Here is a 27998-nt window from a genome sequence, read left to right as displayed (position 1 = left end):
TCGGGCGCGGCGGGCAGCCCGGCTCGCTGGGCAGCCGAGGCGGGGCGGGCGCGGCGGCGGCGGCGGCTCCGGCCGGGTCAGTCGGTGCGGGGCGAGCGGCGGCGGCACGGCGGGCAGAGATGCCGCTCTTCGCCGCCAACCCCTTCGAGCAGGACGTGGGTGAGCGGCTGGGCCCGGTGCAGGGCAAGCAGGGCGGCCTCCCGTCCCCTACCTTCTTCTCTTCCTCCTCTTTTCCCGCTTCCTTTTCCTCCTGGTCGTTTTCCTTCTCTTTTCCTCTCCCTGTTCCCCTCCCCGCTCCCCCTCTCCCGATCGGGCCCGATCCCGTTGGGTGTCTCGGTGGATGATCCGGAGGAGGATCGAGTGCTCCCTTGGCAGGTTCGGCTCGGCCCGGGCCGGGTGCTGAGGGAGCAGGGCTGGCCTGAGGCACCGGCGGCCATTGGGAGCTGGGCAGGCAGCGAGGCCGAGTGCTGCTCCTGGGAATGCCCCGGGCTGGGAAGTGGCTGGAAAGGTGGAAAAGGCCCTGGGAGGTGCTGGTGCCATCGCTGAACACGAGCCCAGGGGTGCCCAGGTGGGCAGGAGGCCGGGGGTCCCTGGGCCGTGCCAGCCCCGGTGTGACACAGCCCCAGGGCAGTGCTGGGGCACCTCCAGGGCTGGGGACAGCTCTGGGACAAGAGGGACCCTGAGGGGCTGCAGAATCCCTGAGGGAGCTGGGCAGGGGCTGCAGAATCCCTGAGGGAGCTGGGCAGGGGCTGCAGAATCCCTGAGGGAGCTGGGCAGGGGCTGCAGAATCCCTGAGGGAGCTGGGCAGGGGCTCAGGCTGGAGCCAAGGAGGATCCCCAGGGATCTTTTCCCTCTCTGGAATTCCCTGCCAGGAGGGCACAGCCGGGGGGGTCGGGCTCTGCTCCCAGGGCACAGGGACAGGAGCAGAGGGAACGGCCTCAGGCTGGCCCAGGGCAGCTCAGGGTGGGCACAGCAGGAATTTCCCCATGCAAAGAGGGCTTAGGGATTGCAGCTGCCCAGGGAGGTTTGCAGTGCCCATCCCTGCAGGTGTCCCAGGAATTGTGGAGGTGGCACTCAGGGCTCTGGGCTGGGGACAGGGTGGGCATTGCCACAGCTGGGACTCCATGGGCTGGGAGGGCTTTTCCACCCAAAATAATCCCGGGATTGCTCCTGTGGCTGTGCTGGGCCCCAGCTCAGGGTTCCCTGGCTGCTCCTGACCCATCCTGGCCGGGCTGGGGGCTCTGGCAGGGAAAGGATCCCTTGGTCCCTCTCTCCCTTCCCCTCAGCTACATGAAGGAATGGTTTGTGTCTGTTTTGCTCTGACTCCTGAAGTTTCCCAGCTTTTCCAGCGTGGCTGAGATGTCTCTGTGCCTCCTGGCCTTGCTGGGTTTGCAAGGATCCAGGGAATGGTGGCAGCTGGAACATCTGCTGCTTTTCCTCCTTTTACTGAGGATTCCTTCCCAGCAGCTTCCCCAGAACCCCCCAGGGCACACGGTGGGAGTGTTGGGGTGGCTGTCCAGGAGCTGCACTGGATGATCCTCATGGGTCTTTTCCAGCTCAGGATATTCTGTGATTCAGTGATTACAAAACCTGCCTGGAGTTGGGGTGAAGACAGTGACTCAGTTGTTTTGTTTTGTTTCCTGCCCTGACTTGTGCCTTCTTAAACTCGTGCTCAGTGTCACTTCTTTGTTACACAACCAACGCCTGTTCTCAATGGCAGCACTGAGAAAAGCAGAGAAATAAATGAGACACCAGGCTCAGCTTTCTTATTGGGATCCTAGGAAAGAGAAGAATTCAGCATTCCTGGGATTTTTGTCCCAGCCAAAATGGGAGAGATTGAGTGCTCTTGTTGCCACACAATCTCTGGTTTGTTTGTAGTATAAGTTGAGCTGGTTTCTTATTTTATTTATTATTTTACTTCTAATTTCAGTTCCCTGGTGCAGTTTGCTGTTTGACCACACTCACATTTCACGTGGCTCAAACTGATGTGTTTGTTCAAGTGGATTTTTTTTTTGAACTCTGCAGGATTCTTTAACAAACTTAAATGCTTCAAGGACTCCCAGGCTGCAGAACTTCAAAACTGCGACTCTGTTTGCTTCCAGTTTCTCAAACTTTACTCAGTGTATTTTTTTCTTTACTATTTTAATATTAAAGTTATAACTTAGTATTTAAATATTAAAGTTATAACTTTAGTTTTTTTAACATTAGTAGTTATAACTTCTTATTATCACTTATTAAAATTTAGCATGTGCAACAGAATAGGAACTTGAATTATTGGGGCTAAATCTTAGAGTCCCTTGCCAGGAAAACTTTGTCATTAGAAGCTTTAAACAAATTAGCATTCTGTTGTGAATTAGACCATGGAAGATATCAGATTATCACATGTGGGTGCTCTGGGGAGGTGCTGAATTTGGAATTTTGTTGGCTGCAGCAGTGGGGCAGATCCAGCTGCCTCTTCATGCGGAGCTGCTCTTTTTTGGAACACCTGTGGGGAAAAAGGAATTTCCTCTTCCTACCCAACCCAGCCCTCAAGGGCTTCCATTTCCCTTAGGTTTTATTTCCTTTTTTCTTTTTCTAGTATTTATTATTATTATTTCTGCTTTCCCACATGTTATTATTTTTCCCCATGTTACTATTTTCCCCCAGTGTTACTATTTTTTGCCACACCTGGGTTTGCTCAGTGGTTCCAAGCCCCCAGAGCTGAGCAGAGCCTTGGAATGTGCCTGGACACAGCTGCACATCCCGGGATAACCCTCTGGAGCTCTGGGGAGCGTGGCTGCTCTGCTTGGGCAGGAACCCCAGAACCTTTGGGACTTTGACATTTCCTGGCTGGATGTGTTCAGACTCCACGTGCACTCTCTGTTCCCCAGCTCTGTCCTTCCTCTCGCACACCCTTCAGCCCTGGAGCAGCCTCCTTCCCTTTGCTCTTTGTCTCCCTGCCCTCCTCTCCAGGAGGGCTCCAGGAGCAGGAGGTGTTTGCTGGAGCTTGGAGAGGCCCTGCAGGGGGTGAGGACATCCCTGCTTGCCCCTGGGCATTCCCTGCTCCCTGCCTGCGGTGGGAATGATCAAGGATGATCCTGAAAATTTCCCCTCAGTGCAAAGCTCCTTTCTTTTCTTTTCTTTTCTTTTCTTTTCTTTTCTTTTCTTTTCTTTTCTTTTCTTTTCTTTTCTTTTCTTTTCTTTTCTTTTCTTTTCTTTTCTTTTCTTTTCTTTTCTTTTCTTTTCTTTTCTTTCCCTTTTCCCTTTTCCCTTTTCCCTTTTCCCTTTTCCCTTTTCCCTTTTCCCTTTTCCCTTTTCCCTTTTCCCTTTTCCCTTTTCCCTTTTCCCTTTCCCTCCCTTTCCCTTTCCTTTCCTGGAGGAGCTGTGGCAGTGCTTTGGGGCAGAGCTCTCCAAGCATTTCTCCTTTTGGCAGTGGGAGCAGCCAACAATTCCCAGCCCCTTCCCAGCTGCTCCTGTGAGTGCTCTCCCCTTTCTGGGCTGGCAGTGTTCCCTGGAACCACAGAGCAGCTCAGCTCAGGGAGCTCAACCAGGGAAAAGCCATTCCTTGCCCGTGGAATTATCAAAGCACCCCAAGCAGCTCATTTTGCTTTTCTCATTATTTCCATGAAAGCCAGCTCAGGTCTCCTGTTCCTTCATTAACTGGGGGGCTGCAGAGGACAAGTCATTCCATGTTTTTAAAGGTTACCTTCCCTCTGTGTTGGAAAACTCCTGGAAAATGCATCCTCCCACATCTGCTTCTGCTCTGTCTCAGCATCTGTGAGGGAGTTATCCTTGAGAATTGATCCTGGATTTAGGGAAGGAGAACAGCAGCTGCTGCTCAGTTTGTCATGCTGGCAGGGAGGGAAACTTCCAGATCCCTGAGAGTTTGGGAAGGACAGAGCTGGGATCCCACAGCTGCTCCCAGCACAGGGTGGGTGCAGGACAGGGAATTGGCTCCTGTGGGAATGTGCTGGCAGCTGGGAGGGAGCAGCTCTGAGCGTGGTGTGCTGGGGGCTGAGCTTGTTTTGGGACCCTGTGGCTCTGCCCAGCTCCTGCCAGGAGGGCACAGCCAGGGGGGTTTGGGATCATCCCAGGGCACAGGGACAGGAGCAGAGGGAACGGCCTCAGGCTGGCCCAGGGCAGCTCAGGGTGGATTTTGGGGCAATTCCTTCATGGAAAGCCATTTCCAACCCTGGCCCAGCAGCCAGGCCAGAGGTGAAGTCCCAGATGTTTTGGGCTGTAAATGCCAGGTTTGCAGGGAGAATATTTGGCTGCATTTCTGCAGTGCCCTGGGCCTGGGCTGAGCATGTGGGGCTCAGAGCCCTCCTTGTCCTCCTGCACTTCTGCTCCTGAGGATTTCCCAGCCATGCAAACCCCTCATGTGGGCAACCCTCATCCTAAAAATCAGCAAATCTGGGAGCACATCCCAGCTTGGCCAGGCTTTCCCAGCAAGACAGGACTGTCTGGAATTCCCAAACAGGAGGGGGGATTTGGGATCATCCCAGGGCACAGGGACAGGAGCAGAGGGAACGGCCTCAGGCTGGCCCAGGGCAGCTCAGGGTGGGCACAGCAGGAATTTCCCCATGCAAAGGGGGCTCAGGGATTGCAGCTGCCCAGGGAGGTTTGCAGTGCCCATCCCTGCAGGTGTCCCAGGAATTGTGGAGGTGGCACTCAGGGCTCTGGGCTGGGGACAGGGTGGGCATTGGGCACAGCTGGGACTCCATGATCCTGGAGGGCTTTTCCAAACGAAATAATTCCCTAATTCTGAGGTGAACTCTTGCTGGTGTAGCTGTGATGATCAAACCTTCCTGGTGCCGTGCAGGAGTTGGGATTATTTCCACTCAGGGAAATTGCAATGGATCCTTGGGAAGTACTTAAGTACTTCAGGATATCCTTGGGAATCTTTTCACTCCTTAGGGATTGCACAGCCAGGAAATCTGCAGCTTCCTCAGGCTGATTTCACTTGATTTTCCTTTTTTTTTCTTTTTAAGTATTTACAATTGCAGGCACTCATTTATTTTTCCCCACCATCCATGAATTTGTTGTTCATGCCCTAAAATATTGATGCACTTAAAAGAAAACATAGCAATTCTGTCATTTTTGGGGTTAGTTTTGAAGGTTTGTGGTTTCAAAATAATATTTACTTCCTTGAAGTAAATATACCAGTTTGTGTGGATAAATTATACCAGTTTGTGTGCAAAAAGTCTACATTTCCATTTTTTTTTACATCTGTAACAAAAGGGATTTGGGACATTGGTGGTGCTGTGGTTGTGTTCCCTTTGTGGAAATCTTTCTGCTGAGCAAAACTAAAATAAAATTGAGCTTAGTTGGTTAAAACTTAATCTTGAAGCAGCAAATGCAATCAAATGTTGAATTTGCTGTTTATTACTTGAACTGCAGTATTTACATGGGATTTAAATAAGCTGGCTAATAAAAACTTAAAAGCACAAATAAATACCATTAAGCCTTATTAATTAATCTGTAGAGTGAGTGGGCCAAGATGAGCTTTAAGGTTCCTTCCAACCCAAATCATCCCAGGAATCCATGAAATATTAATTTGGGATGCATTGCGTTGATAAAATCTAAACTCAATAAAGAAATCACTTCATAAATCTTCTTTTTCTTTCCAGAAAAAGCCACAAATGAATACAACACCAGTGAGGACTGGGGGCTGATCATGGATATTTGTGACAAGGTTGGGAGCACTCCCAATGGGTAAGCTGGGCCTCAGCATTCCTGGGAATTCTGTGCTGCTGGGAGGAGGAAAATGGCACAGAGAGCACAGCTCCAAGTACCTGGAGCTGCCTTGGAAATGCTTGGGAAGAAAAGCTCCAGGAGGATTTGGAGCAGAGCCCTTGGTGTGCACTGAGCACGTTGCAGCTTTTTCCTGCACTTTGGCACAGCACACCTGAGTTACCCACATTTCATCATCTGGCACCAGTGTGGGGAAGTGGCTGTGCCAGGAGGAGAGAGTGAAACAATTTCTGTGCAGGAAAACACCTGGCAAGGAGCTGGGGCTTCTTGTGATCTTTGGCTGTGTCTGGTTGTTAGGGAAAAGGGGAGAGAAAATGGAAAAAACAGGGATCAGAGCACAAATCACTTGGAATCAGTTCAGCCTGAGTGGAACATAAATGGAATTTCAGTGATTCTGAAAAATGGCCAACAGTATTTGATGAATTTTTGAGTGATGGCATCTTTTAAATTTGGAATTAATCTTCAATTTTTAAGATTAACTCTGGAATTAATCCTCAATTAATCAGAATTTTTAAGTCATTCAGAATTTTTAGCAGTTCCGTCTAACATTAAAATTGGGGTTTTTTTTGGTTGGTTTGGTTTGAATTGATTACCTGCCACAAGGAATATCAGCAAATCTGTTCAGTCTGGGAATCTTTAGCCCTGAAGAAAAAAAAACTCTTTTGAGTTCTTCATTACAAATCAAATTTTTTATTGCCACGAGACTTTTGTAGAGGGAGCTGTTTTAAATCTGGTTTTGGAGGAAGAGATGTTGTAAAAAATTCTGTGATTTAAAAAAAAATACATATGGAGAAATAGAAATATATAAAAGGCATAATCAAATGGAAATATATATATTTATATAGAAAATAAAATCCCAAATTCTGAATTTGAAATGCCACTGCTGCTGGCATATTTTTAATTCAATTTTGTGTCCTTTTCTTCCTTTCTGCCCTTGAGAATAATGAAGATTTTTGCCTACCCTAAATAAAAATACAACTTAAAAGAACTGAGTTGACTTTGTTGGATGGTGTGTACATGAAATAAAATGAAAATATTAGGACTAAAAGTGTATTTTTCTGGCACAGAGGCTTTCCTGTACTTTTCTAAAACAGCAGCCCAAGTATCTGGCAGTGATACTATTTTTTAAATGCTGCATCAGCTTTTTTTTTATTTTATTTTTTTAGGGTTTCATGTTTTTAAATGTTCCAAATATCAGTGTTAATGAAGCCTTTGATGTGCCTGAGCTCCTGCCAGCCATTAATGCTCATTTCAAGTGTGGAAAGCCCTCAGCAGAAGCATTTAAAAAGCTCTTTATTATTCTGCACTCACCTCAGGTTGTGCTGAAACAAATGATGGAAACCTTTGTGTCCTCAGCCTGAGGGCAAGGGGATCCAAGAGCTGGGAGTTCAAATAAATAATATAAATAATTTAAATATTTAAATAAATATATAAATAATACAAATATTTATTTAAATATTTAAATAAATATATTATATAAATAATACAAATATTTATTTAACTATTTAAATAAATAGATTAATTTATTTAAATATTTAAATAAATAAATATATAAATAATATAAATATTTATTTTAATATTTAAATAAATAGATTATATAAATAATATAAAATAAAATACCCATTGATTGAATCCTCTCATTTTCTGGGGACATTTCCTTCATGGTCTGGCCCAAGCCATGCAATTGCTTCCCTTCCTGGCCTGGCAGCAGGATTTTTGGGAATGGATGTGGAATGCCAGGGGGCAAAGGGAATTTCTGCCAATCCAATGCCCAGCTGAGGACAGACAGACTGGTCAGTGGGGAAATCTCTGCCCAGCCCTGAAAGGGTCACTTTGGGGACATTTTCATTCATTAGGCTCAGCTTTGGTGACACTTTTGTTCAGCAGCTTCAGCTTTGGTGATGTTTTTGTTCAGTAGTTTGAGATTTGGTGACATTTTGGTTCATCGGGTTCAGGTTTGGTGACATTTTTGTTCAACAAGCTCAGGTCTGGTGACATTTTTGTTCAGTAGTTTCAGATTTGGTGACATTTTTGGTTCATCGGGCTCAGGTTTGGTGACATTTTGTTCAGTAAGCTCGGATTTGGTGACATTTTTGCTCAATAAGTTCAGATGTGGTGACATTTTTGCTCATTAAATTCAGGTTTGGTGACATTTTTGTTCAGTAAGCTCAGCTTTGGTGACCTTTTCGTTCAACAAGCTCAGGTCTGGTGACATTTTGGTTAATGAGGCTCAGATTTGGTGCCATTTTCACTCAGTAGTTTCAGGTTTGGAGGCGTTTTCTTCCAATAGGCTCAGCTTTGGTGCCATTTTCACTCAATAAGCTCAGCTTTGGTGCCATTTTCACTCAGTAGGCTCAGCTTTGGTGCCATTTTCCCTCAATAAGCTCAGCTTTGGTGCCATTTTCCCTCAATAAGCTCAGCTTTGGTGCCATTTTCCCTCAATAAGCTCAGTTTTGGTGCCATTTTCCCTCAGTAGGCTCAGCTTTGGTGCCATTTTCACTCAATAACCTCAGTTGTGGTGCCATTTTCCCTCAATAAGCTTAGTTTTGGTGCGATTTCCCTCAATAAGCTCAGTTTTGGTGCCATTTTCACTCAATAAGCTCAGCTTTGGTGCCATTTTCCCTCAGTAGGCTCAGTTTTGGTGCCATTTTCACTCAGTAAGCTCAGTTTTGGTGCCATTTTCCCTCAATAAGCTCAGCTTTGGTGCCATTTTCCCTCAGTAAGCTCAGCTTTGGTGCCATTTTCACTCAGTAACCTCAGTTTTGGTGCCATTTTCCCTCAGTAGGCTCAGCTTTGGTGCCATTTTCCCTCAGTAAGCTCAGCTTTGGTGCCATTTTCCCTCAGTAAGCTCAGTTTTGGTGCCATTTTCCCTCAATAAGCTCAGCTTTGGTGCCATTTTCACTCAGTAACCTCAGTTTTGGTGCCATTTTCCCTCAATAAGCTCAGGTTTGGTGCCATTTTCCCTCAATAACCTCAGTTTTGGTGCCATTTTCACTCAATAAGCTCAGTTTTGGTGCCATTTTCCTTCAGTAGGCTCAGCTTTGGTGCCATTTTTGCTCAATAGGCTCAGTTTTGGTGCCATTTTCACTCAGTAAGCTCAGTTTTCGTGCCATTTTCACTCAATAACCTCAGCTTTGGTGCCATTTTCCCTCAGTAGGCTCAGTTTTGGTGCCATTTTTCCTCAGTAGGCTCAGGTTTGGTGCCATTTTCCCTCAATAAGCTCAGCTTTGGTGCCATTTTGCTCAGTTCTGGTGCAGGTTTGGGCCCATTCCTTGCACAGCTCCTGCCATTCTCATTTCTCCTGAATTTCCTGCTCCTTTGCAGAGCCAAGGATTGCCTTAAAGCCATCATGAAGAGGATGAATCACAAAGTTCCCCACGTGGCTTTGCAGGCTCTCACAGTGAGTAAATTCCCAAATTCCCCAAAAACCTCAATAATGCAGCAATTAAACATTTACTGATCAATTCATTCATGCCTTGATTAACCTCAGTAAATCAGTGTCCCTGCTGGATTTACCTTTTATTTTGGATTTTTTGGATTGTGGATTATTTGCACTCTTTGCTCATTTGCATTTTTCTTTCTTATTTTGGATTATTTGCACTCTTTTTTTAAATTTACACTTTTTCCCTTATTTTGGATTATTTGCACTCTTTTTTAAATTTGCACCTTTTCTTTCTTATTTTGGATTATTTGCACTCTTTTTTTAAATTTACACTTTTTCCCTTATTTTGGATTATTTGCACTCTTTTTTAAATTTGCACCTTTTTTTTTCTTATTTTGGAATATTTGCAGTCTTTTTTTTAATTTACACTTTTTTCCCTTATTTTGGATTATTTGCACTTTTTTTTAATTGCAGTTTTATTTCCTTTTTTTGGTTTACTTGCACTCTTTATTTTTCACTTTTCCCCTGATTTTGGATTATTTGCACTCTTTTTTAAATTTGCACCTTTTTTTTTCTTATTTTGGAATATTTGCAGTCTTTTTTTTAATTTACACTTTTTCCCTTATTTTGGATTATTTGCACTTTTTTTAATTGCAGTTTTATTTCCTTTTTTTGGTTTATTTGCACTCTTTATTTTTCATTTTTTTCCTGATTTTGGATTATTTGCAGTCTTTTTTAAATTTGCACTTTTCTTTCTTATTTTGGATTATTTCCACTCTTTTTTAAAATTTGCACTTTTATTCCCTTATTTTGGATTATTTGCACTCTTTTTTATTTTAACTTTTAAAAATTTTTCATCATTTCAACTCATTTTTTAAATTTACACTTTTTTTTCTTTATTTTTGATTATTTGCACTCTTATTTTTTTGCACTTTTCTAATTTTGGATTATTTGTAGTATTTTTTATTTGCCCTTTTTTTCTTACTGTGGATTATTTGCACTTTTTTTTAGTTGCAGTTTTATTTCCTTTGTTTTGGTTTATTTGCACTCTTTATTTTTCACTTTTTTCCTTTATTTTGGATTATTTGCACTCTTTTTTATTTTCACTTTTTAAAATTTTGGATTATTTGCACTCTTTTTAATTCACACCTTTTTTCCTTTAGTTTGGATTATTTGCTCTCTTTTTAGTTTGCACTTTTCTTTATTTTGGATTATTTACACTCTTATTTACACTTTTTTTTTCTTTATTATTATTATTTGCACTCTTTGTTATTTGCACTTTTCCCCCTTTATTCTGGATTATTTGCACTCATTTTTATTTTCACTTTTCCCCCTTTATTTTGGATTATTTGCACTCATTTTTATTTTCACTTTTCCCCCTTTATTTTGAATTATTTGCACTCTTTTTTTTCAATTTGCTTCTTTCCTTCTTCCTCTTTTGGATTATTTGCACTCTTTATTTGCACTTTTTCTATTTTGGATTATTTGTACTTTTTTTTTGCCCTGCATTTTCCCAATTGTCTTTCTTCTGGCAGCTTTTAGGAGCCTGTGTGTCCAACTGTGGCAAGATATTCCACTTGGAAGTGTGTTCCAGGGATTTTGCCACTGAAGCTCGAGCTATAATAAACAAGGTAAATTGGTTTAGAACCTGCAGTCCTGGGGGAAAGATGATTTTGGTAACTTCTCCAAATTTATGTTGTGGTTAATGCACATTTTCTATGTTTTCACTGAAATTTGTGTCATTTTTACTCTGAAAAAATAATCTGTTAAAGAGCTGACAGCTGATAATCCTTCACACTTTTATAAAAAATTATATGAGCACTTTTAATTAAAATCTGTGTTCCTGAGCTCCATTAATTTGATGGTGATGAGTGCAGCTTTTCTTGAGGAGAGTTTTTATTGAGCTTGAAGGGAATTCCTGGGCTGAAGTGAAAGGGAAAATGATGAGGAAGTGCAGTGACATTTGTACAAGGGAAAGGATGAAATTACAGACAATATTTTTAATTTTTAGAGAATCTGGGAATGTTGAATGAGAAAATAACCAAGAAAAGGAGACTGAAATGGTTGGGCTCAGGCAGCTGCTGGGCTCTAAGTGTGGCTGTGAGGAATTGAGTAAGCAGGAGCAGCTTTTCCCTAATTACTGCTCCAGTTGCAGACAAAACTGGTTAATGGGTTAAAAAGGAGTTTTCAGACCCCTGCAATCATCAGAGGCTGAGCAAAGCAATTAAGGAAAGTAATAAAATTGCTGGGAAGCAAAATGAGTTCACAGCTCTCGTGTTTCTGGCTTTTGTGGAAAAATAGGTCTGCAAGTGCTGCCTGTGTTCCCATTAGCCAGGCTCCATCCTGGGGCTCCACTGACCTGCAGCACCCAGGGATGGGCAGGGACCCTGGGTGGATCCCAGGGATGGGCAGGGATCCTGGGATCCACCCAGGGATGGGCAGGGACCCTGGGATCCACCCAGGGATGGGCAGGGATCCACCCAGGGATGGGCAGGGATCCACCCAGGGATGGGCAGGGATCCTGGGATCCACCCAGGGATGGGCAGGGATCCTGGGATCCACCCAGGGATGGGCAGGGATCCACCCAGGGATGGGCAGGGATCCTGGGATCCACCCAGGGATGGGCAGGGATCCTGGGATGGGCAGGGATGCTGGGATCCACCCAGGGATGGGCAGGGACCCTGGGATCCACCCAGGGATGGGCAGGGACCCTGGGATCCACCCAGGGATGGGCAGGGACCCTGGGATCCACCCAGGGATGGGCAGGGACCCTGGGATCCACCCAGGGATGGGCAGGAGTGCTGGAATCCTGGGATCCACCCAGGGATGGGCAGGGATCCAGGGATCCACCCAGGGATGGGCAGGGATCCAGGGATCCACCCAGGGATGGGCAGGGATCCACCCAGGGATGGGCAGGGATCCTGGGATCCCAGTCAGGGATGGGCAGGGACCCTGGAGTGCTGGGATCCCACCCAGGGATGGGCAGGGATCCAGGGATCCACCCAGGGATGGGCAGGGATGCTGGAGTGCTGGGATCCACCCAGGGATGGGCAGGAACCCTGGGATCCCACCCAGGGATGGGCAGGAGTGCTGGGATCCACCCAGGGATGGGCAGGAGTGCTGGGATCCACCCAGGGGTGGGTAGGGATCCTGGGATCCACCCAGGGATGGGCAGGGATCCACCCAGGGATGGGCAGGGATCCTGGGATCCACCCAGGGGTGGGCAGGGATCCTGGAGTGCTGGGATCCCACCCAGGGATGGGCAGGAGTGCTGGGATCCACCCAGGGATGGGCAGGGACCCTGGGATCCCACCCAGGGATGGGCAGGGATGCTGGGATCCTGGGATCCACCCAGGGATGGGTTCTGGACCACAATTTCTGTGTTCTTGGGAAACAGTGAGCCCTTACCCCCAGCCCTGGCCCCCTTGGAGGAATAATGAATAAAATTGGGCTTTTTCCCTCTTTTCCATGAGAAAATGGGTTCAGCCAAACGTGACAAATGTCTTTGTGGTGCTCCTGAGCCCAGCAAAGTTCCTGGTTCAGAAATGCAGTTTGGAGGCCAAAGCTGGCAGTGCCCTCCCTCCCTCAGCCCATGCTGGGCTCACAGCCCTGGGTGGGATCTGATTCCTTGGGCTGGGAGCCTTGTCCCAGTGCCAGGATCTGGGGGAGCCACAGGAATTCCTGGCAGAGCATGAATGGATCTTGGTTTGCCCCCACTCCAAGCAAATCATCTTTTACCAGCAGCTCAGCTCCACTTTGGGAATAAAAACTGTCCCTAAAGATTGTCCCCATGGATACTCCATTTTTGTAGGAGAAGCTGGTTCAAGGAGACAAAGATCAGGGGTTTGTGATGTTCTCTCAGCTGCCACAAAGCTGTCCTGGCATCTGAGGAGAAACTGCAGAGGCCACAAAAGGGGGATTGGAGGGAAAGATTTCTTGGAGGAGTTCTTGGAGGGAAAGATTTCTTGGAGGATTTCTTGTAGGGAAGGTTTTCTTGGAGGAATTCTTGGAGGGAAAGATTTCTTGGAGGATTTCTTGGAAGGAAGGATTTATTGTAGGATTTCTTGGAGGGAAAGATTTCTTGGAGGATTTCTTGGAAGGAAGGATTTATTGTAGGATTTCTTGGAGGGAAAGATTTCTTGGAGGAATTCTTGGAAGATTTCTTCTAGGGAAAGATTTCTTGGAGGATTTCTTGTAGGGAAGGATTTCTTGGAGGATTTCTTGTAGGGAAAGATTTCTTGTAGGGAAATATTTCTTGGAGGATTTCTTGTAGGGAAATATTTCTTGGAGGATTTCTTGGAGGGAAGGATTTCTTGGAGGGAAGGATTTCTTGGAGGGAAGGATTTCTTGGAGGAGTTCTTGTAGGGAAATATTTCTTGGAGGAGTTCTTGTAGGGAAGGATTTCTTGGAGGAGTTCTTGTAGGGAAAGATTTCTTGGAGGATTTCTTGGAGGGAAGGATTTCTTGGAGGATTTCTTGTAGGGAAAGATTTCTTGGAGGAGTTCTTGTAGGGAAAGATTTCTTGGAGGATTTCTTGGAGGGAAGGATTTCTTGGAGGAGTTCTTGTAGGGAAAGATTTCTTGGAGGAGTTCTTGTAGGGAAAGATTTCTTGGAGGATTTCTTGAAGGGAAAGACAGTAGCTTATATCAGACTTAGATCCTTCTCAGTAGCTTATATCAGACTTAGATCCTTCTCAAGTGTGTTGTTTTCCACTTGGGAAGTGGAAAACAACACACTTGAGAAGGAATGGAGAGAAAATTGAGGTTAAATGGAGGGTGAGTAACACAGAGAGGCAGAAATTTGGGAAAAGTGTGGTAGGCAGCCTGAATTTCTCTAGAATTAGTACTCCAGGAGCTCAGCATGTTCTCTGGAATATCAGATCAGGGTACAAAAGGTCAGGAATTCTACACTCTGCTCCCCAAATCTTCTCAATCTACACAATTATTAATAATTAAGCATATTTATAGTGAAATGGCTTTGGTAACCATTTTGGTAACGGCTCCTCCTGTTCATTTTGAGGCTCAAACATCCCTTTTTGTCCAATTTTGTTCTTCCAGGCTCACCCAAAAGTGAGTGAAAAGCTAAAAACCCTCATGGTGGAGTGGTCAGAGGAATTCCAGAAAGACCCACAATGCAGTTTAATATCTGCAACCATCAAATCCCTGAAGGAAGAAGGGGTCACCTTCCCTGCAGCAGGATCCCAGGTGAGAGCTGCTGTGGGACAGGGATGGGTGCCAGGCCCTGGTGCCCTGCCCCAAATCCCCTTTTCCTCTTTGTCCCAGCAGTTGTCCTGGGTTTGGAGTGGTTTATTTTTCACTTCTGCTGGTTTGTTGTGCCCAATCTAACAGCAGATATGATGCCAGGTGGTTTTTTCCTGACTTCTGTTACTGATACTTCTAAATATTTCCACATTATTCAGTCCTGAAAATCAAAATGACAATTTTTATTACCATATCCTTACACAAAGTTTACTTCCCTCTCTATGAAACACAGAGGGTTTTTAACTTTTACAAACACTGTGAGTTTTTTAACTTTTACAATCCCTCCTCCCTCCACAAAGATGTTTTCACTTCTAAATCTGATCTATGTGTAAAACATATGGCAGGAACATGGAAGAGTTGAGCACTGGCACCCAATTCCAGTTCCTGGTGGGAATGAAAACTCCAGGAATGATTTCACTGTGCTGCTGGGGAGAGTTGTAGGATTTAAGTCAGCAGCTCCCAACTGGAGCATCTTCTCTCTTGAAGGGAGTATAAAACTGGAAAGAGTCATTTAAATGAGTAGTCTCACTGTAAGAAATATGACTGAAATAATTATGTCAATAAAATCAGTTATTTCAATTAAATCTCAGTATTTCTTTTACTTTTTTCCCTGCTGAAAACAGAAACAAGCCTGAAGGGTGGTGTTTTTTATTTCTTGGAGATCACCTGGATTCCATAATCCACCTGGTCAGGAACAACTCGCTGCTAATTTTTAAAAATACCAAATTGTGGAGATGTCATTGTCATTTGTCCCTCTGTTGTTCCCACCTCTGCAGGCTTCCACCAGTGCTGCTAAGAATGGCTCCTCATCCAGTAAATCCAAAGAAGATGAGGATATAGCTAAAGGTGAGTTGCTGTCTCAGCCTTGGCTTGGACCCCAGGAGTTTGGTTAAAAAGCAGGGAAATGGGAATTTGGGCTCTTTCCTGATTTCACTGAAATCAATGCCACAGCAGGTTGGGAATTGTGGCATTCCAGGTGTTGCCCTCATCCATGGGGATGTGGGGTAAGACACATTCCTCTCCATCACACAGCATTTTAAATGTTAACTTCAACACTACAGAAGCAGATGCAGGCCTTGTTTAAATAAAGCCAGAAATCCTGTTTTGATTAAATCAAGAAATCCAACTGCTTTGTCTCCAGGCATAAACCCCTCAAACCTGTTCTCTTCCTCTCTGCCCCACCTGCAGCTATTGAATTGTCTTTGCAAGAGCAGAAGCAGCAGCAGCAAATGGAGACCAAGTCCTTGTACCCACCTGCAGAAATGCCACAAAACCCCCAGAGCCTGAGGAAGGTGCGAGCTCTGTATGACTTTGAAGCTGTCGAGGACAATGAGCTCACCTTTAAAAGTGGAGAAATTATTTTTGTTTTGGATGACAGGTACAATACACTCAGGTGGAGCTGACTTTGTTCCACCACTCTTGTTTCTCTCAGGGTAGCACATTTTTCCTCTGATGCTTTTTCTCCCCCCCACAGAAGTGTCATTGTCACTCTGCCCTCCCTCACATCCCTTTCTCTTCCTTTTATCTCTCCAAATTCCTAGTTTCTGACCTCAAATCTTTTTTAGTGCAGGGAGAACCTCGAGTATTTGTAGTTTGGAAGATAAATCTTAGTTGGTTGTCTGGCATAAGAAAATGCACTGGCATCACATTCCATCTGCTTCCAGCAGCTGTTAAACCTCTGGCTAGCAAGAATCAGATTTGCCAAGAATAAAACTGATTAAAAATAGCTAAAATAATGATTGTTGTTAACACCTCTAGGGATATATACAGCTTTAAAGGGCTGGCAAGTAATCAATATAAAGATTTGATGGATTGTGTTCACTTTTCAGTGATCCCCTGACTCCTCTTCCTCCCTTCCCTCCCCTGTGCCCCAGCTCCTGTTTGGCTTTGTGCTAATCCCTGCAAGTTCTCTTTTAGATATCACAGGGTTTTGGTACAAAAACCACCAAATATGTCTCTGTACCTCAGATTTTCAGTCAAACCCCCAACTATATCCCTGGCTGTGCTGCCCCCTGAGTTGTGTAACCCTTCTTTGTCTCCCCAGTGATGCCAACTGGTGGAAGGGGGAGAACCACAGAGGAGTGGGGCTGTTCCCATCCAATTTCGTCACCTCTGACTTGTCCGTGGAGCCCGAGGCAGGTGAGTTCCCTGCTGAAAGGATGGCTGGGTCCTTGCACAAAGGCAGCTTTGTGCTGCAATCCCAATTAGCCCAGCAGCAAAATAATCTCCTCTATCAGCCCCAGGAAAGGATTGAGAGACATCCTGCCCTTGTTTCAAACAATCAAGCACAGATCACTCCACGACTCCCCTTAATTTCTGTCTCTGTTTCTCTTTTAAGTCATTACCGTTTTCTGTGACAGAAATTTGGTTCGATTCACCATAATTCCTTGTCAGCAACATATTTACAAATCCAACAAATTGCCATTTCAAATGTCACAGTGTCTTTTCACACAGAAAAATAACAAGGAGCAAATGTTTGTTTGAAGTTATCGCAGCAACAGAGAGAAAAGAAACTCATCTCTGTTCTTCCAGCAGCTGTGGATAAAATCTCTGTTCCTGAGGACACTGCAGAAGAAATTAAGAAAGCAGAACCTGAGCCAGTTTATATTGATGAGGTATGAAGCCACTTGAAAATAAAATATTGCTGGGCTTTTGCATTCTTTCGGTGCTGAATGTTGGCAGGTGATTCTTTGTCTATAAAGAACTTTTATTTGGATATTAAACCAATCTTGGCATGGCTGGGAAATCAGAGTTCTTCATCTTGGCTTCCCCTTTCAGGAGAAGATGGATAAAACACTGCAGGTACTTCAGAGCATAGATCCCACAGATTTAAAGCTGGATTCTCCAGATCTTCTCAACTCAGAAGGTACTTGCAGCACTAAATGAGCTCTTTTTTATGGCTTCTTCTCACAATTACCTTTTGTGGATTGAGCTGGGAGTTCTTTGTGTTTATTTTAAGCTTAGGGGAGCTGTGCTCTGTACTAACAGTGCTGGAGAACACTTATTTCACCGTGGGAGTGTGGGGCTCTGGGGATAATTTGAATTTTTTTTAATAGTTCCAAGCCAGCTCCACGTTTAGCAGAGTCATTTGCATAACTCCCAGCTCTGTAAAATGCCTGAGCTTTGCAAGATCCATCTACCAGTCCCAACCCTGAAATAAATAAGAAATTAATTTTACTGTAGTTGGATAAAATATTTCTGGCTGCATTTAAACATTTAATTGTGCAAGACACCAACTGCCTCACCACTTTGTCTTCACAGATATCTGCCAACAGATGGGTCCAATGATAGATGAAAAACTAGAAGAGATAGATAGGTGAGCACAATTTATTCACTCATCTCCTTCACATTGGGCAGGTTTAATGAGATTTCTTTGGTACTTTCATCTCCTGAGCTAGAAAACCTCGCAAGAAAAACTCACCAACTTTATTTTGGAATGCTGAAATATCCAGTTCTGAGTGTGTGCACTGAGATTTGATTGCTGCTCTCCCAAAATTCCCTGCACAGGTCACGGATGCTTTTTACTTTGGCATTTTGTGACTGTAGCCTTCTCCAGGCTGTCCAGAGGTTGGAATTTTCAGTCTGTGATTCAGGTGGGGATTATTCCAGGTTTTCCTCACCTCTTCCTCCTCAGCTTTGGCTGCCCAGTACCTGAAGGGGCTGATCAGGAAAATGGAGAGGGACTGGGGACAAGGGATGGAGGGACAGCACACAGGGAATGGCTCCCAGTGCCAGAGGGCAGGGATGGGTGGGACATTGGGAATTGGGAATTCCTGCCTGGGCTGGGATTCCCAGAGCAGCTGGGGCTGCCCTGGAAGTGTCCCAGGCCAGGCTGGAGCAGCCTGGGATAGTGAGAGGTGCCCATGGCAGAAGGGTGGAATGAAACCTTGTAAGGTCTCTTCCAACCCAAACCATTCCATGATTCTGTGACTCCTGAGGAAATTTGAGGGTGGAAAGAGCAGGGAATTCCACCTGGGAATTGCTGGTTTGGTGCCAGAAATGGTTGTACAGCTCTTGGATTTTCCTTCCAGTCACACAACAGCAATTTTTCAATATTAATAGGTTAGAAAATGACCTTTTACCTTTCAGGGGCTTATTTTTCTTGCATATTTCATGCAGCACTGGCCTTTCCTCCCCATGTAAGATGCCCCAGCAGCTCAGTGCCCTCTCCATTTGCTTTGGAACAGGAAACATTCCGAGTTATCCGAGCTGAACGTGAAGGTTCTGGAAGCTCTGGAGCTCTACAACAAACTGATGAACGAGAGCCCCATGTACTCAGCCTACTCCAAACTCCAGCACCCTGCACAATTCCCACCCACCTCCTCTGGAGTCTCTGTGCAGGTCAGTATCCCTGGGGTCTGGAAATTCCATGGGATCTGGAAATTCCCTGGGATCTGGCAATTCCCTGCTGCTTATCCCTGGTTTAAAAAAATCACAGCAAAACCCAAAGGGAGCCCACGAGCAATCTGACATTACCTTTGCAGGAGATGGGGATTTATGCACTAGAACAGAAGGTTTTGCTTGGCCACTGTTGAGAATTCCAGCAGATCCCTTCCATAATTCATTTCTTGCAGTTGGGATTGGGTGTTGCAGCAGCCTGCTGGGTATTCTTGCTGTGAGTCATGTCAATCTCCAAGTAAAATGTTCCCTTCTTATCTAATGGTGGGGATGGGAGGGAACTGGAATATCAGTGTATTAATCCCAAGTGTATTTTTTGCTAAATTTAGAAACACTCTGCTTTTAGCTCCTTTTGCCCTTAGAAAAATGAACATTTTGTATCAGTTCTAAACATGTGCTATTTGTGCTCCAAACTGTTTTACACTGTCCCTAATGATGGCTTAAGGAATAAATGTGGAGGGGAAGGAGAGATTTTCAAAAAGCACAGAATGAGGGTTTTTACTTGAAATGAATTTTACTTTCATGTTAATTGTTCAGTGGGAAAAGAATAGTTGCCATGGCAACTGCTAGATCTGAAAATATGTCAGTTAAAAGTAATTCCGTGTCCTTAACTCCAGTAACGATGGAAAATTCATTATATTTGGAGGTTACAAAGTAATTTAAGCCAAAAGGCAACTGGAGTTTGCTGTTTCCTCCCAAGACCGGTGCCTAGAAATGCAGGATAATGCTGGGCTTTATTTGGGACAAACCTATTTATCCCAAATCCAACCCCCACCAGCAACTCCAGCCCCGTGCCACCTGAATTTGGAGGGAATCTTGCATTATTTAAACCAGAACTGGCAGCAAGTGCAGGTTTTGCTTCCAGCTGTAGAATATTCTGGTGGATTCAATCCAAAGCGTGCTGAGCACCAAATCTGCTGGCCTTGATTTGCTTTGCAGTCGTATCCTGTGCAGCCTCCCAGTGGGAATTACATGATCCAGGGGGTGTCCATGTCCCCAGGGTACAGCCTGGCCCCGGAGCAGGTGAGGTCTCTGCCTCAGAGCATCAACTCTGCAGCCACTCAGCCACCTCCAGCTGCTTATTTAAGGTATGGATCCAGCAAATCCTTCTTTCTGGGGGGAATTTTGCCACTTTGCACATTCTCGTGGCGTTTACATTTAGTGACACATCATTTTTGAGAGGAAAATACCAATTTTAGTCAACCAGGGAGCAATGAGAGCATTATTCTGGGTAAAACTGATCCTGCACAAGGAGGTTTCCCAGGAAGGTTTGAAGAGAGAAAGGTTGAGAAGGAACCTCTGACCTTGGCTTTAAGCACCCAGCACCAAAGATTGAAGATTAAACAGTAGGAGTAAGTTCAAGAGTAAGTAAGTTGAAGAGCAAGAGTAAGTAAGTTGAAAAGCAAGAGTAAGTTGAAGAGCAAGAGTAAGTAAGTTGAAGAGCAAGACTAAAAGTTATGTATTAGAATTACTGAGCTGCTGAAAGAATTTTGAGGGTGAAAATGTTTCTTAGTGCAAGAACTATAAAAGCTGCCATGTTAGAGGCATGAAAAGTATGGAATTCCTGGGAAACTCTGTTTGTTAAAATGGAGGAGTAACAGGAGGGAAAGTGCAAGGCCAGAGCTGATTGAAGTTGAGAGTGTGCATGTAAAAAAACCGTATTTTTGCAGCCGGCAAAACACGAAATTGCTTCCAAAATGACCCTTTTGGTCAAATGTGCATGTTTAGGAGGCTCCCAGCTTGTTTTGGGAGTGCCCTGGGTGCTGTGGTGCTGTCCCTGTGAGCGTGGCTGGTGTTGTGTCCCCGCAGCCCCGAGCCCGCGCTGCCGCAGCCCTTCCCGAGTGTCCCGAGTGTCACCGGCGCCGCCGCCGCCTTCCCCCAGCACCAGATGGGCGTGCCCGTGGACGTGGCAGCATTCCAGAGCAACCAAGGACCAGCTTATCCCGTGGCACTTCCTGCTCATTCCCTGCTCCAGCAGCAGCCAAATTTCCATCAGCAGCCTCTGCTGTGAACAGCCGGGACGGAGGAGCTCCGGGCTTGGCGGTCTTTGGGAGTCCCTGCCGTGGATATCAAAGTCCATCTTCCTCTCAGAGAGCCCAACTCGCTGCGTTAGGCTGGTGCAGAGTAAAAATAGGCACCAGCTCTGATGGTTATTTGCATTTCTGCATCCTGAACTAGATTAGGGGATGGTTTAAAATAATTCCCCGTTCCTCCGAGTCCCTTTTTTTTTTTCTCTTTCCCTGCGCTTTCAGGAAACGTCACTTGTGAATCTTTGAAAGATTGTCCCAAAATAATTCTCTTTGCAATGTGTTTCTGGAAGCTTGAGGATGCTGAGATGCTGTTGCTTTGCCTCCTCTGGTGTCTTCTGTAATCCTTCTGTCCCAGTGGCTTTAGGGAGTCCCCTTCCTGAAGGACGCGCCGCACAATCCAAGGGGTCCCTGCCTCCAGCTGGAAGAGGAAACTCTGCCCCTCAGGACCACATCCCTGTGGAAAGAGGAGGAAAAGAGGGGCTTGACAGTGCTGCCTGTGTATTTTGGAAAACACAGAGAATTACTGTGGTTTTTCTTGAGGAAAACACGTTTTCCTCCAATTCCCTGGTGTCTTGGCAGAGGTGGCGCTGCCAGCACGAGGCTCCTTGGGAAGAGCAGGCAGGGGATGCTGCAGGTGGATCCAAGGTGTTGAGCTAGGAACTCACAGCATCTCTCTTCAGGTTTCCTTTCTGGATGGATGTAGAAGTGAAGGAGCATTGGAATTGCTTGTGGGAAAGGAGGGGCTGGAGAATGCTGGAAGCTGCTGAAGCCTCTGAGGATCTGTTCCCTTTGCAGGGGGAGCTGAGTGGAACAGGAACCACCCTGATGGGACCAGGGGGTTCTGCCTCTCTTGGGTTTCCTTTCTCTGCCCCTGTGTCCATGTCTCACCCAGCCCTGAGCCCAGAGGAGCTCCTGCACCCCTGGGAAAGGGGGATCTGAGGCCATCCCACGTGCTGGGGGTGGGATTGGGCTCCTGTGCACAGGAAATCCAGAGCCTTTCCCTGGAGGAGGGATTGCCTCAGAACTGGCCACGAGTGGCAGCTGGGGAGAAAAGGAATCCAAGAATTTCTTCCCTGATGCACTTTTTGAAGGGTGGGGTTTGTCCAAGGGAGCACATGGGCTGGATTATCCTTGGGGAATGTGGGAATCCCTTCTTTTTCTTGTTTCAACTGCTGAACAAAAAAATCACTTCATCCTCCTATTTACCTCCTCACTGGAGCATGGTCACATTTATCCTGCTTTTAACCACCTCTGCTGAGTGATAATCCTTGGTTTGGGGAAATAATGGAAGCAAATTTCTGATAAAAATAACTCCATTAAACGCAGGAAGCTCCCAGATGTCTAAATAAGCATTTGTGATGTATAAACTTCATCCCAGATTGGAACTCCCAGGCTGCTGAGTGACAAAACCCACCCTCCACTCAGCACCTCCTTTTATTTCATTATTTGCTATCTTGACCTTACACTTGCAGCCTTGTGCCCATGCAAAAAGTGCTCTTTAAATCACTTTTTATTTAAATGTGTGCAATTGGAAGGAGGATTTTGTCTTTCCTTTGGACGTGACTTTAATTTGTCTTGATCCTTCCCCTGGAAGTGGCTCAGTACAAATAACACACGTGGCAATACTGAAGTGTTTTGATAACTTGTTCCTTGTGTCTTTTGAGGAAATGAATTTATTTCAATGCTGCTGTTCCAAATTCTCATTGTTTGGAGCTTTTATTTGTCAGAGTTTACTTTGTTCCAAGTTGGTTTGGGGTAGAACTAAACCTTGCTCTTGTTGCTATCAATTCTCCATGTTTGTTAGGAAATTGAAATTGGTGTTTTTTCTGGATTCTGAGCTTTGGGCCAAGAGAAGTCTTCAATTGAGCCAGCCAGATGTGATTTGATGATGTTAATTGTTAAGTATAAATAATGTATATACTCATTTGTCTGAGATTTTCTACACAGCTCCACACATGCCTGAACTTTTATAAAAGCAGGATTTGTCCTTCTGTCACCTCTTCTACTCCTAACTCTGTGATATGCAACTTGTAGATAGTGTAAAATAATTTAATTATTATTAAACCAGTGTATTTAGAGGGGGTTGGTGTTTCTCTTCATACTTCTAGACATGATCATATTTATTTTTAAGGCCTGATTGTAACTGAACATGCTGCCAAAGGATTTCTCTAACTCCAGATTTCTACCTTAGGTTTCTACCTGCTGTTTTCTATCAGGAATTCAGGGTGGAGAACTCCTGCTTTTTCATATAAACCCTTAACATAGGAACCTTTCTAATGAGACTTTCCAGGTGGTGTATTTGTCTCATGGGTGTTAAGTGTCACTATGAGATCCATTTCCTTTGGTGTGAGCTGGGGACCTGTTGTGTCTGTTCAATTTGTCACCCCAGAGTGCTCTGAGGGCTCGTGCTCTGTCACCCGATGTCAGCCACGCTTTGTCTCTCCAATTGGCTCCAGAAATAATGGTAAAAATCCGATTATTGAAACCTCCCATGTGCTCTTGTGTGTTCTTTGTGCTGCAGGGTTTGGTGGGGATGGCCCTGGGCTTGTGGCACTCTGTCCCTCCATGCTGTGGCCTCTCTCAGGGATCATTTCCTGAGATAAGGATGATTTTCTTCCCTTATTTTTATCTGTGCATCTTTTCTAAGACCTCCCAGGCACTGCCCCTGCTTGCACTGAGAGCTCTCTGTGGGATGAGCAACGTTTGTTCACAAACACACCCAGGAGCATTCCCTGCTCAGAGAGTGAGGGAGTCCTGAGTCCTGTGACTGTGCCTGAGAATTCTGTTCATCCCAGGCAATCAGGGTGAATCCCTGGGCTCTGATCCTGCTGCTGAGGCACTGCATGGACACCAAAACCCCTGAGGATTCTGTTCATCCCAGGCAATCAGGGTGAATCCCTGGGCTTTAACCCTGCTGCTGAGGCCCTGCATGGACACCAAAAACCCCTGAGGATTCTGTTCATCCCACACAATCAGGGTGAATCCCTGGGCTCTGATCCTGCCTCTGAGGCTGTGCATGGACACCAAAACCACCTGAGAATTCTGTTCATCCCAGGCAATCAGGGTGAATCCCTGGGCTCTGATCCTGCTGCTGAGGCTGTGCATGGACACCAAAACCCCTGAGAATTCTGTTCATCCCTGGCAATCAGGGTGAATCCCTGGGCTTTAACCCTGCTGCTGAGGCTGTGCATGGACACCAAAAACCCCTGAGAATTCTGTTCATCCCAATCAGGGTGAATCCCTGGGCTTTGGTCCTGCTGCTGAGGCTGTGCATGGACACCAAAAACCCCTGAGAATTCTGTTCATCCCACACAATCAGGGTGAATCCCTGGGCTCTGATCCTGCTGCTGAGGCTGTGCATGGACACCAAAAACCCCTGAGAATTCTGTTCATCCCAGGCAATCAGGGTGAATCCCTGGGCATTGGTCCTGCTGCTGAGGCACTGCATGGACACCAAAACCCCTGAGAATTCTGTTCATCCCACACAATCAGGGTGAATCCCTGGGCTCTGACCCTGCTGCTGAGGCTGTGCATGGACACCAAAACCCCTGAGAATTCTGTTCATCCCACACAATCAGGGTGAATGCCTGGGCTTTGGTCCTGCTGCTGAGGCCCTGCATGGACACCAAAAACCCTGAGAATTCTGTTCATCCCAGGCAATCAGGGTGAATCCCTGGGCTTTGGTCCTGCTGCTGAGGCTGTGCATGGGCACCAAAACCACCTGCAAAGAGCCCCAAAAATTGTCATTTACACATCAATCACTGGTTTTCATCCTTTTTTTATAGCCCTTAGGAGCTTCTGACCCCAGTGGGTTGATTTAGGGTCACTTCAGGCTGGAAGTCAACCTTTAAAAAGCCAGATCATATCCTGAATTATTGGGAAATGCTGGCTTGTTTTCCCTTCTGAATCCCAGCCTGATCCATGAGGTCTCTGGAGGGAATCTTTCCCTGGGAAATCAGCCAGTCCATGGTCAATGTTTCAACAGAAGTGCCTTCCTAGGACCAATTGAGTGATGAAACTGAATGTAGAAATAATCTCATTTAGACCACAGCCTCGGTGACCCACATTCACCTCAGACACAGAAACCAGCCAAGGAATGGAAGGATTTGGTGTCTGGAGTGACACAGGAGGACACTGGCAGGGCTGGCTGTGCTCAGAGTGTGCAGGTGTGAGTGAGGATGTGCACACTGCTGCTCCTGCTCATCCAGTGTGAGTGAGGGTGTGCACACTGCTGCTCCTGCTCATCCAGTGTGAGTGAGGGTGTGCACACTGCTGCTCCTGCTCATCCCAGTGTCAGTGAGGATGTGCACACTGCTGCTCCTGCTCATCCCAGTGTGAGTGCAGTGAGGATGTGCACACTGCTGCTCCTGCTCATCCCAGTGTGAGTGCAGTGAGGATGTGCACAATGCTGCTCCTGCTCATCCAGTGTCAGTGAGGATGTGCACACTGCTGCTCCTGCTCATCCCAGTGTCAGTGAGGATGTGCACACTGCTGCTCCTGCTCATCCCAGTGTGAGTGCAGTGAGGATGTGCACACTGCTGCTCCTGCTCATCCCAGTGTCAGTGCAGTGAGGATGTGCACACTGCTGCTCCTGCTCATCCAGTGTCAGTGAGGGTGTGCACACTGCTGCTCCTGCTCATCCCAGTGTCAGTGAGGGTGTGCACACTGCTGCTCCTGCTCATCCAGTGTCAGTGTCAGTGAGGGTGTGCACACTGCTGCTCCTGCTCATCCCAGTGTGAGTGCAGTGAGGATGTGCACACTGCTGCTCCTGCTCATCCCAGTGTGAGTGCAGTGAGGGTGTGCACACTGCTGCTCCTGCTCATCCCAGTGTCAGGATGTGCACACTGCTGCTCCTGCTCATCCAGTGTCAGGGTGTGCACACTGCTGCTCCTGCTCATCCCAGTGTCAGGGTGTGCACACTGCTGCTCCTGCTCATCCAGTGTCAGTGAGGATGTGCACACTGCTGCTCCTGCTCATCCCAGTGTCAGTGAGGATGTGCACACTGCTGCTCCTGCTCATCCCAGTGCAGTGAGGATGTGCACACTGCTGCTCCTGCTCATCCCAGTGTGAGTGAGGGTGTGCACACTGCTGCTCCTGCTCATCCCAGTGTGAGTGTCAGTGAGGATGTGCACACTGCTGCTCCTGCTCATCCCAGTGTGAGTGCAGTGAGGATGTGCACACTGCTGCTCCTGCTCATCCCAGTGTGAGTGAGGGTGTGCACACTGCTGCTCCTGCTCATCCCAGTGTGAGTGCAGTGAGGATGTGCACACTGCTGCTCCTGCTCATCCCAGTGCAGTGAGGATGTGCACACTGCTGCTCCTGCTCATCCCAGTGTCAGTGAGGGTGTGCACACTGCTGCTCCTGCTCATCCAGTGTCAGTGAGGGTGTGCACACTGCTGCTCCTGCTCATCCCAGTGCAGTGAGGGTGTGCACACTGCTGCTCCTGCTCATCCCAGTGTGAGTGCAGTGAGGATGTGCACACTGCTGCTCCTGCTCATCCCAGTGCAGTGAGGATGTGCACACTGCTGCTCCTGCTCATCCCAGTGTCAGGGTGTGCACACTGCTGCTCCTGCTCATCCAGTGTCATTGTCAGTGAGGGTGTGCACACTGCTGCTCCTGCTCATCCCAGTGTCATTGTCAGTGAGGGTGTGCACACTGCTGCTCCTGCTCATCCCAGTGTCAGTGCAGTGAGGGTGTGCACACTGCTGCTCCTGCTCATCCCAGTGCAGTGAGGATGTGCACACTGCTGCTCCTGCTCATCCCAGTGTCAGTGAGGATGTGCACACTGCTGCTCCTGCTCATCCCAGTGTCAGTGAGGGTGTGCACACTGCTGCTCCTGCTCATCCCATGTGAGTGAGGGTGTGCACACTGCTGCTCCTGCTCATCCCAGTGTCAGTGCAGTGAGGGTGTGCACACTGCTGCTCCTGCTCATCCCAGTGCAGTGAGGGTGTGCACACTGCTGCTCCTGCTCATCCAGTGTGAGTGAGGATGTGCACACTGCTGCTCCTGCTCATCCCAGTGCAGTGAGGGTGTGCACACTGCTGCTCCTGCTCATCCCAGTGTCAGTGAGGGTGTGCACACTGCTGCTCCTGCTCATCCCAGTGCAGTGAGGGTGTGCACACTGCTGCTCCTGCTCATCCCAGTGTCAGTGCAGTGAGGGTGTGCACACTGCTGCTCCTGCTCATCCCAGTGCCAGTGTCAGTGAGGATGTGCACACTGCTGCTCCTGCTCATCCCAGTGTGAGTGAGGGTGTGCACACTGCTGCTCCTGCTCATCCCAGTGTGAGTGAGGGTGTGCACACTGCTGCTCCTGCTCATCCCAGTGTGAGTGAGGGTGTGCACACTGCTGCTCCTGCTCATCCCAGTGTCAGGGTGTGCACACTGCTGCTCCTGCTCATCCAGTGTCAGGGTGTGCACACTGCTGCTCCTGCTCATCCCAGTGTCAGTGAGGGTGTGCACACTGCTGTTCCTGCTCATCCCAGTGTGAGTGAGGATGTGCACACTGCTGCTCCTGCTCATCCCGGTGGGAGGTGAGATGTGTCTGTAGGTGAAGCTCGGCAGTGGGAAGGAAATCCAGGTTCCGCTTCCAAGTCTTCCTCGGGTTTTATTCCAACTCCTCATCTCCTGACTGAGCTTGTTTTCCTCCGTGCCCTGGGCATGGAGCTCCCTCCCTGGCTGGGAGTGCTGTCGGTCGGTCCTGATGGATGTGGGAAGGGCTGGGCAGGGCCCTGGGGCTCGGCTGGAGGGGCCCGGTGGGCTCAGGGGGTGCTGCTTGCCCAGGGCTTCCACCAAGGAACGGACCTTAAATGCCATCCAGTGCCACCCCTGCCAGGGCAGGGACACTCCCACCATCCCAGGCTGCTCCAGCCTGGCCCTGGGACACTTCTAGGGATCCAGAGGCAGCCCCAGCTGCTCTGGGAATCCCAGCCCAGCCAGGAATTCCCAATTCCCAATGTCCCATCCATCACTGCCCTCTGGCACTGGGAGCCATTCTCTGGCTCCTGTCCCTCCATCCCTTGTCCCCAGCCCCTCTGCAGCTCTCCTGGAGCCCTGGATCCTTCCCGTCTCCCGGTGAGCATCCCCGGCGGTCTCTCCCAGCCCGTCCCCAGCGCACCGCGGGGCTCGGGGCTCGCCCCCCGGCCGGAACCGTGCCGGGGCCGGGCTCCGGGGGTTTTGCCGTCCCAGCCCCGCCCCGG

The 27998-nt window shown here is 47.2% G+C and overlaps 1 protein-coding gene across 2 annotated transcripts; it reads left to right on the top strand.

Annotated features, from left to right (window-relative positions):
- On the top strand, positions 1 to 23292 carry STAM2 (signal transducing adaptor molecule 2). Of its 2 annotated transcripts, none has more exons than XM_054636039.2 (14): positions 1 to 159; positions 5610 to 5694; positions 9058 to 9133; positions 10651 to 10746; positions 14172 to 14318; positions 15152 to 15221; positions 15564 to 15753; positions 16420 to 16514; positions 16911 to 16990; positions 17154 to 17241; positions 17637 to 17691; positions 18563 to 18716; positions 19713 to 19861; positions 20583 to 23292. In XM_054636039.2, exons 1-14 carry the CDS (start codon positions 120 to 122, stop codon positions 20782 to 20784), a joined length of 1527 nt encoding a protein of 508 aa, XP_054492014.1. In that variant the 5' UTR covers positions 1 to 119; the 3' UTR covers positions 20785 to 23292. The 2 variants fall into 2 exon arrangements, with proteins under 2 accessions (XP_054492014.1, XP_054492011.1); XM_054636036.2 differs by having other exon boundaries at positions 16908 to 16990.
- Positions 23293 to 27998: the final 4706 nt, after the last annotated feature.

The sequence above is a fragment of the Agelaius phoeniceus genome, chromosome 7, assembly GCF_051311805.1.
Source record: "Agelaius phoeniceus isolate bAgePho1 chromosome 7, bAgePho1.hap1, whole genome shotgun sequence".
NCBI classification, from domain to species: domain Eukaryota; kingdom Metazoa; phylum Chordata; class Aves; order Passeriformes; family Icteridae; genus Agelaius; species Agelaius phoeniceus.
This window is presented reverse-complemented; position numbering and strand designations above follow the sequence as displayed.

Excerpts from the sequence above, each read along its gene's own strand:
- STAM2 (XM_054636036.2), top strand. The coding sequence starts at position 120 with ATGCCGCTCTTCGCCGCCAACCCCTTCGAGCAGGACGTGG. Across the intron at positions 160-5,609 it reads CCCCTTCGAGCAGGACGTGG|AAAAAGCCACAAATGAATAC; the intron begins GTGAGCGGCTGG and ends TTTTCTTTCCAG. Across the intron at positions 17,692-18,562 it reads AAACTAGAAGAGATAGATAG|GAAACATTCCGAGTTATCCG; the intron begins GTGAGCACAATT and ends GCTTTGGAACAG.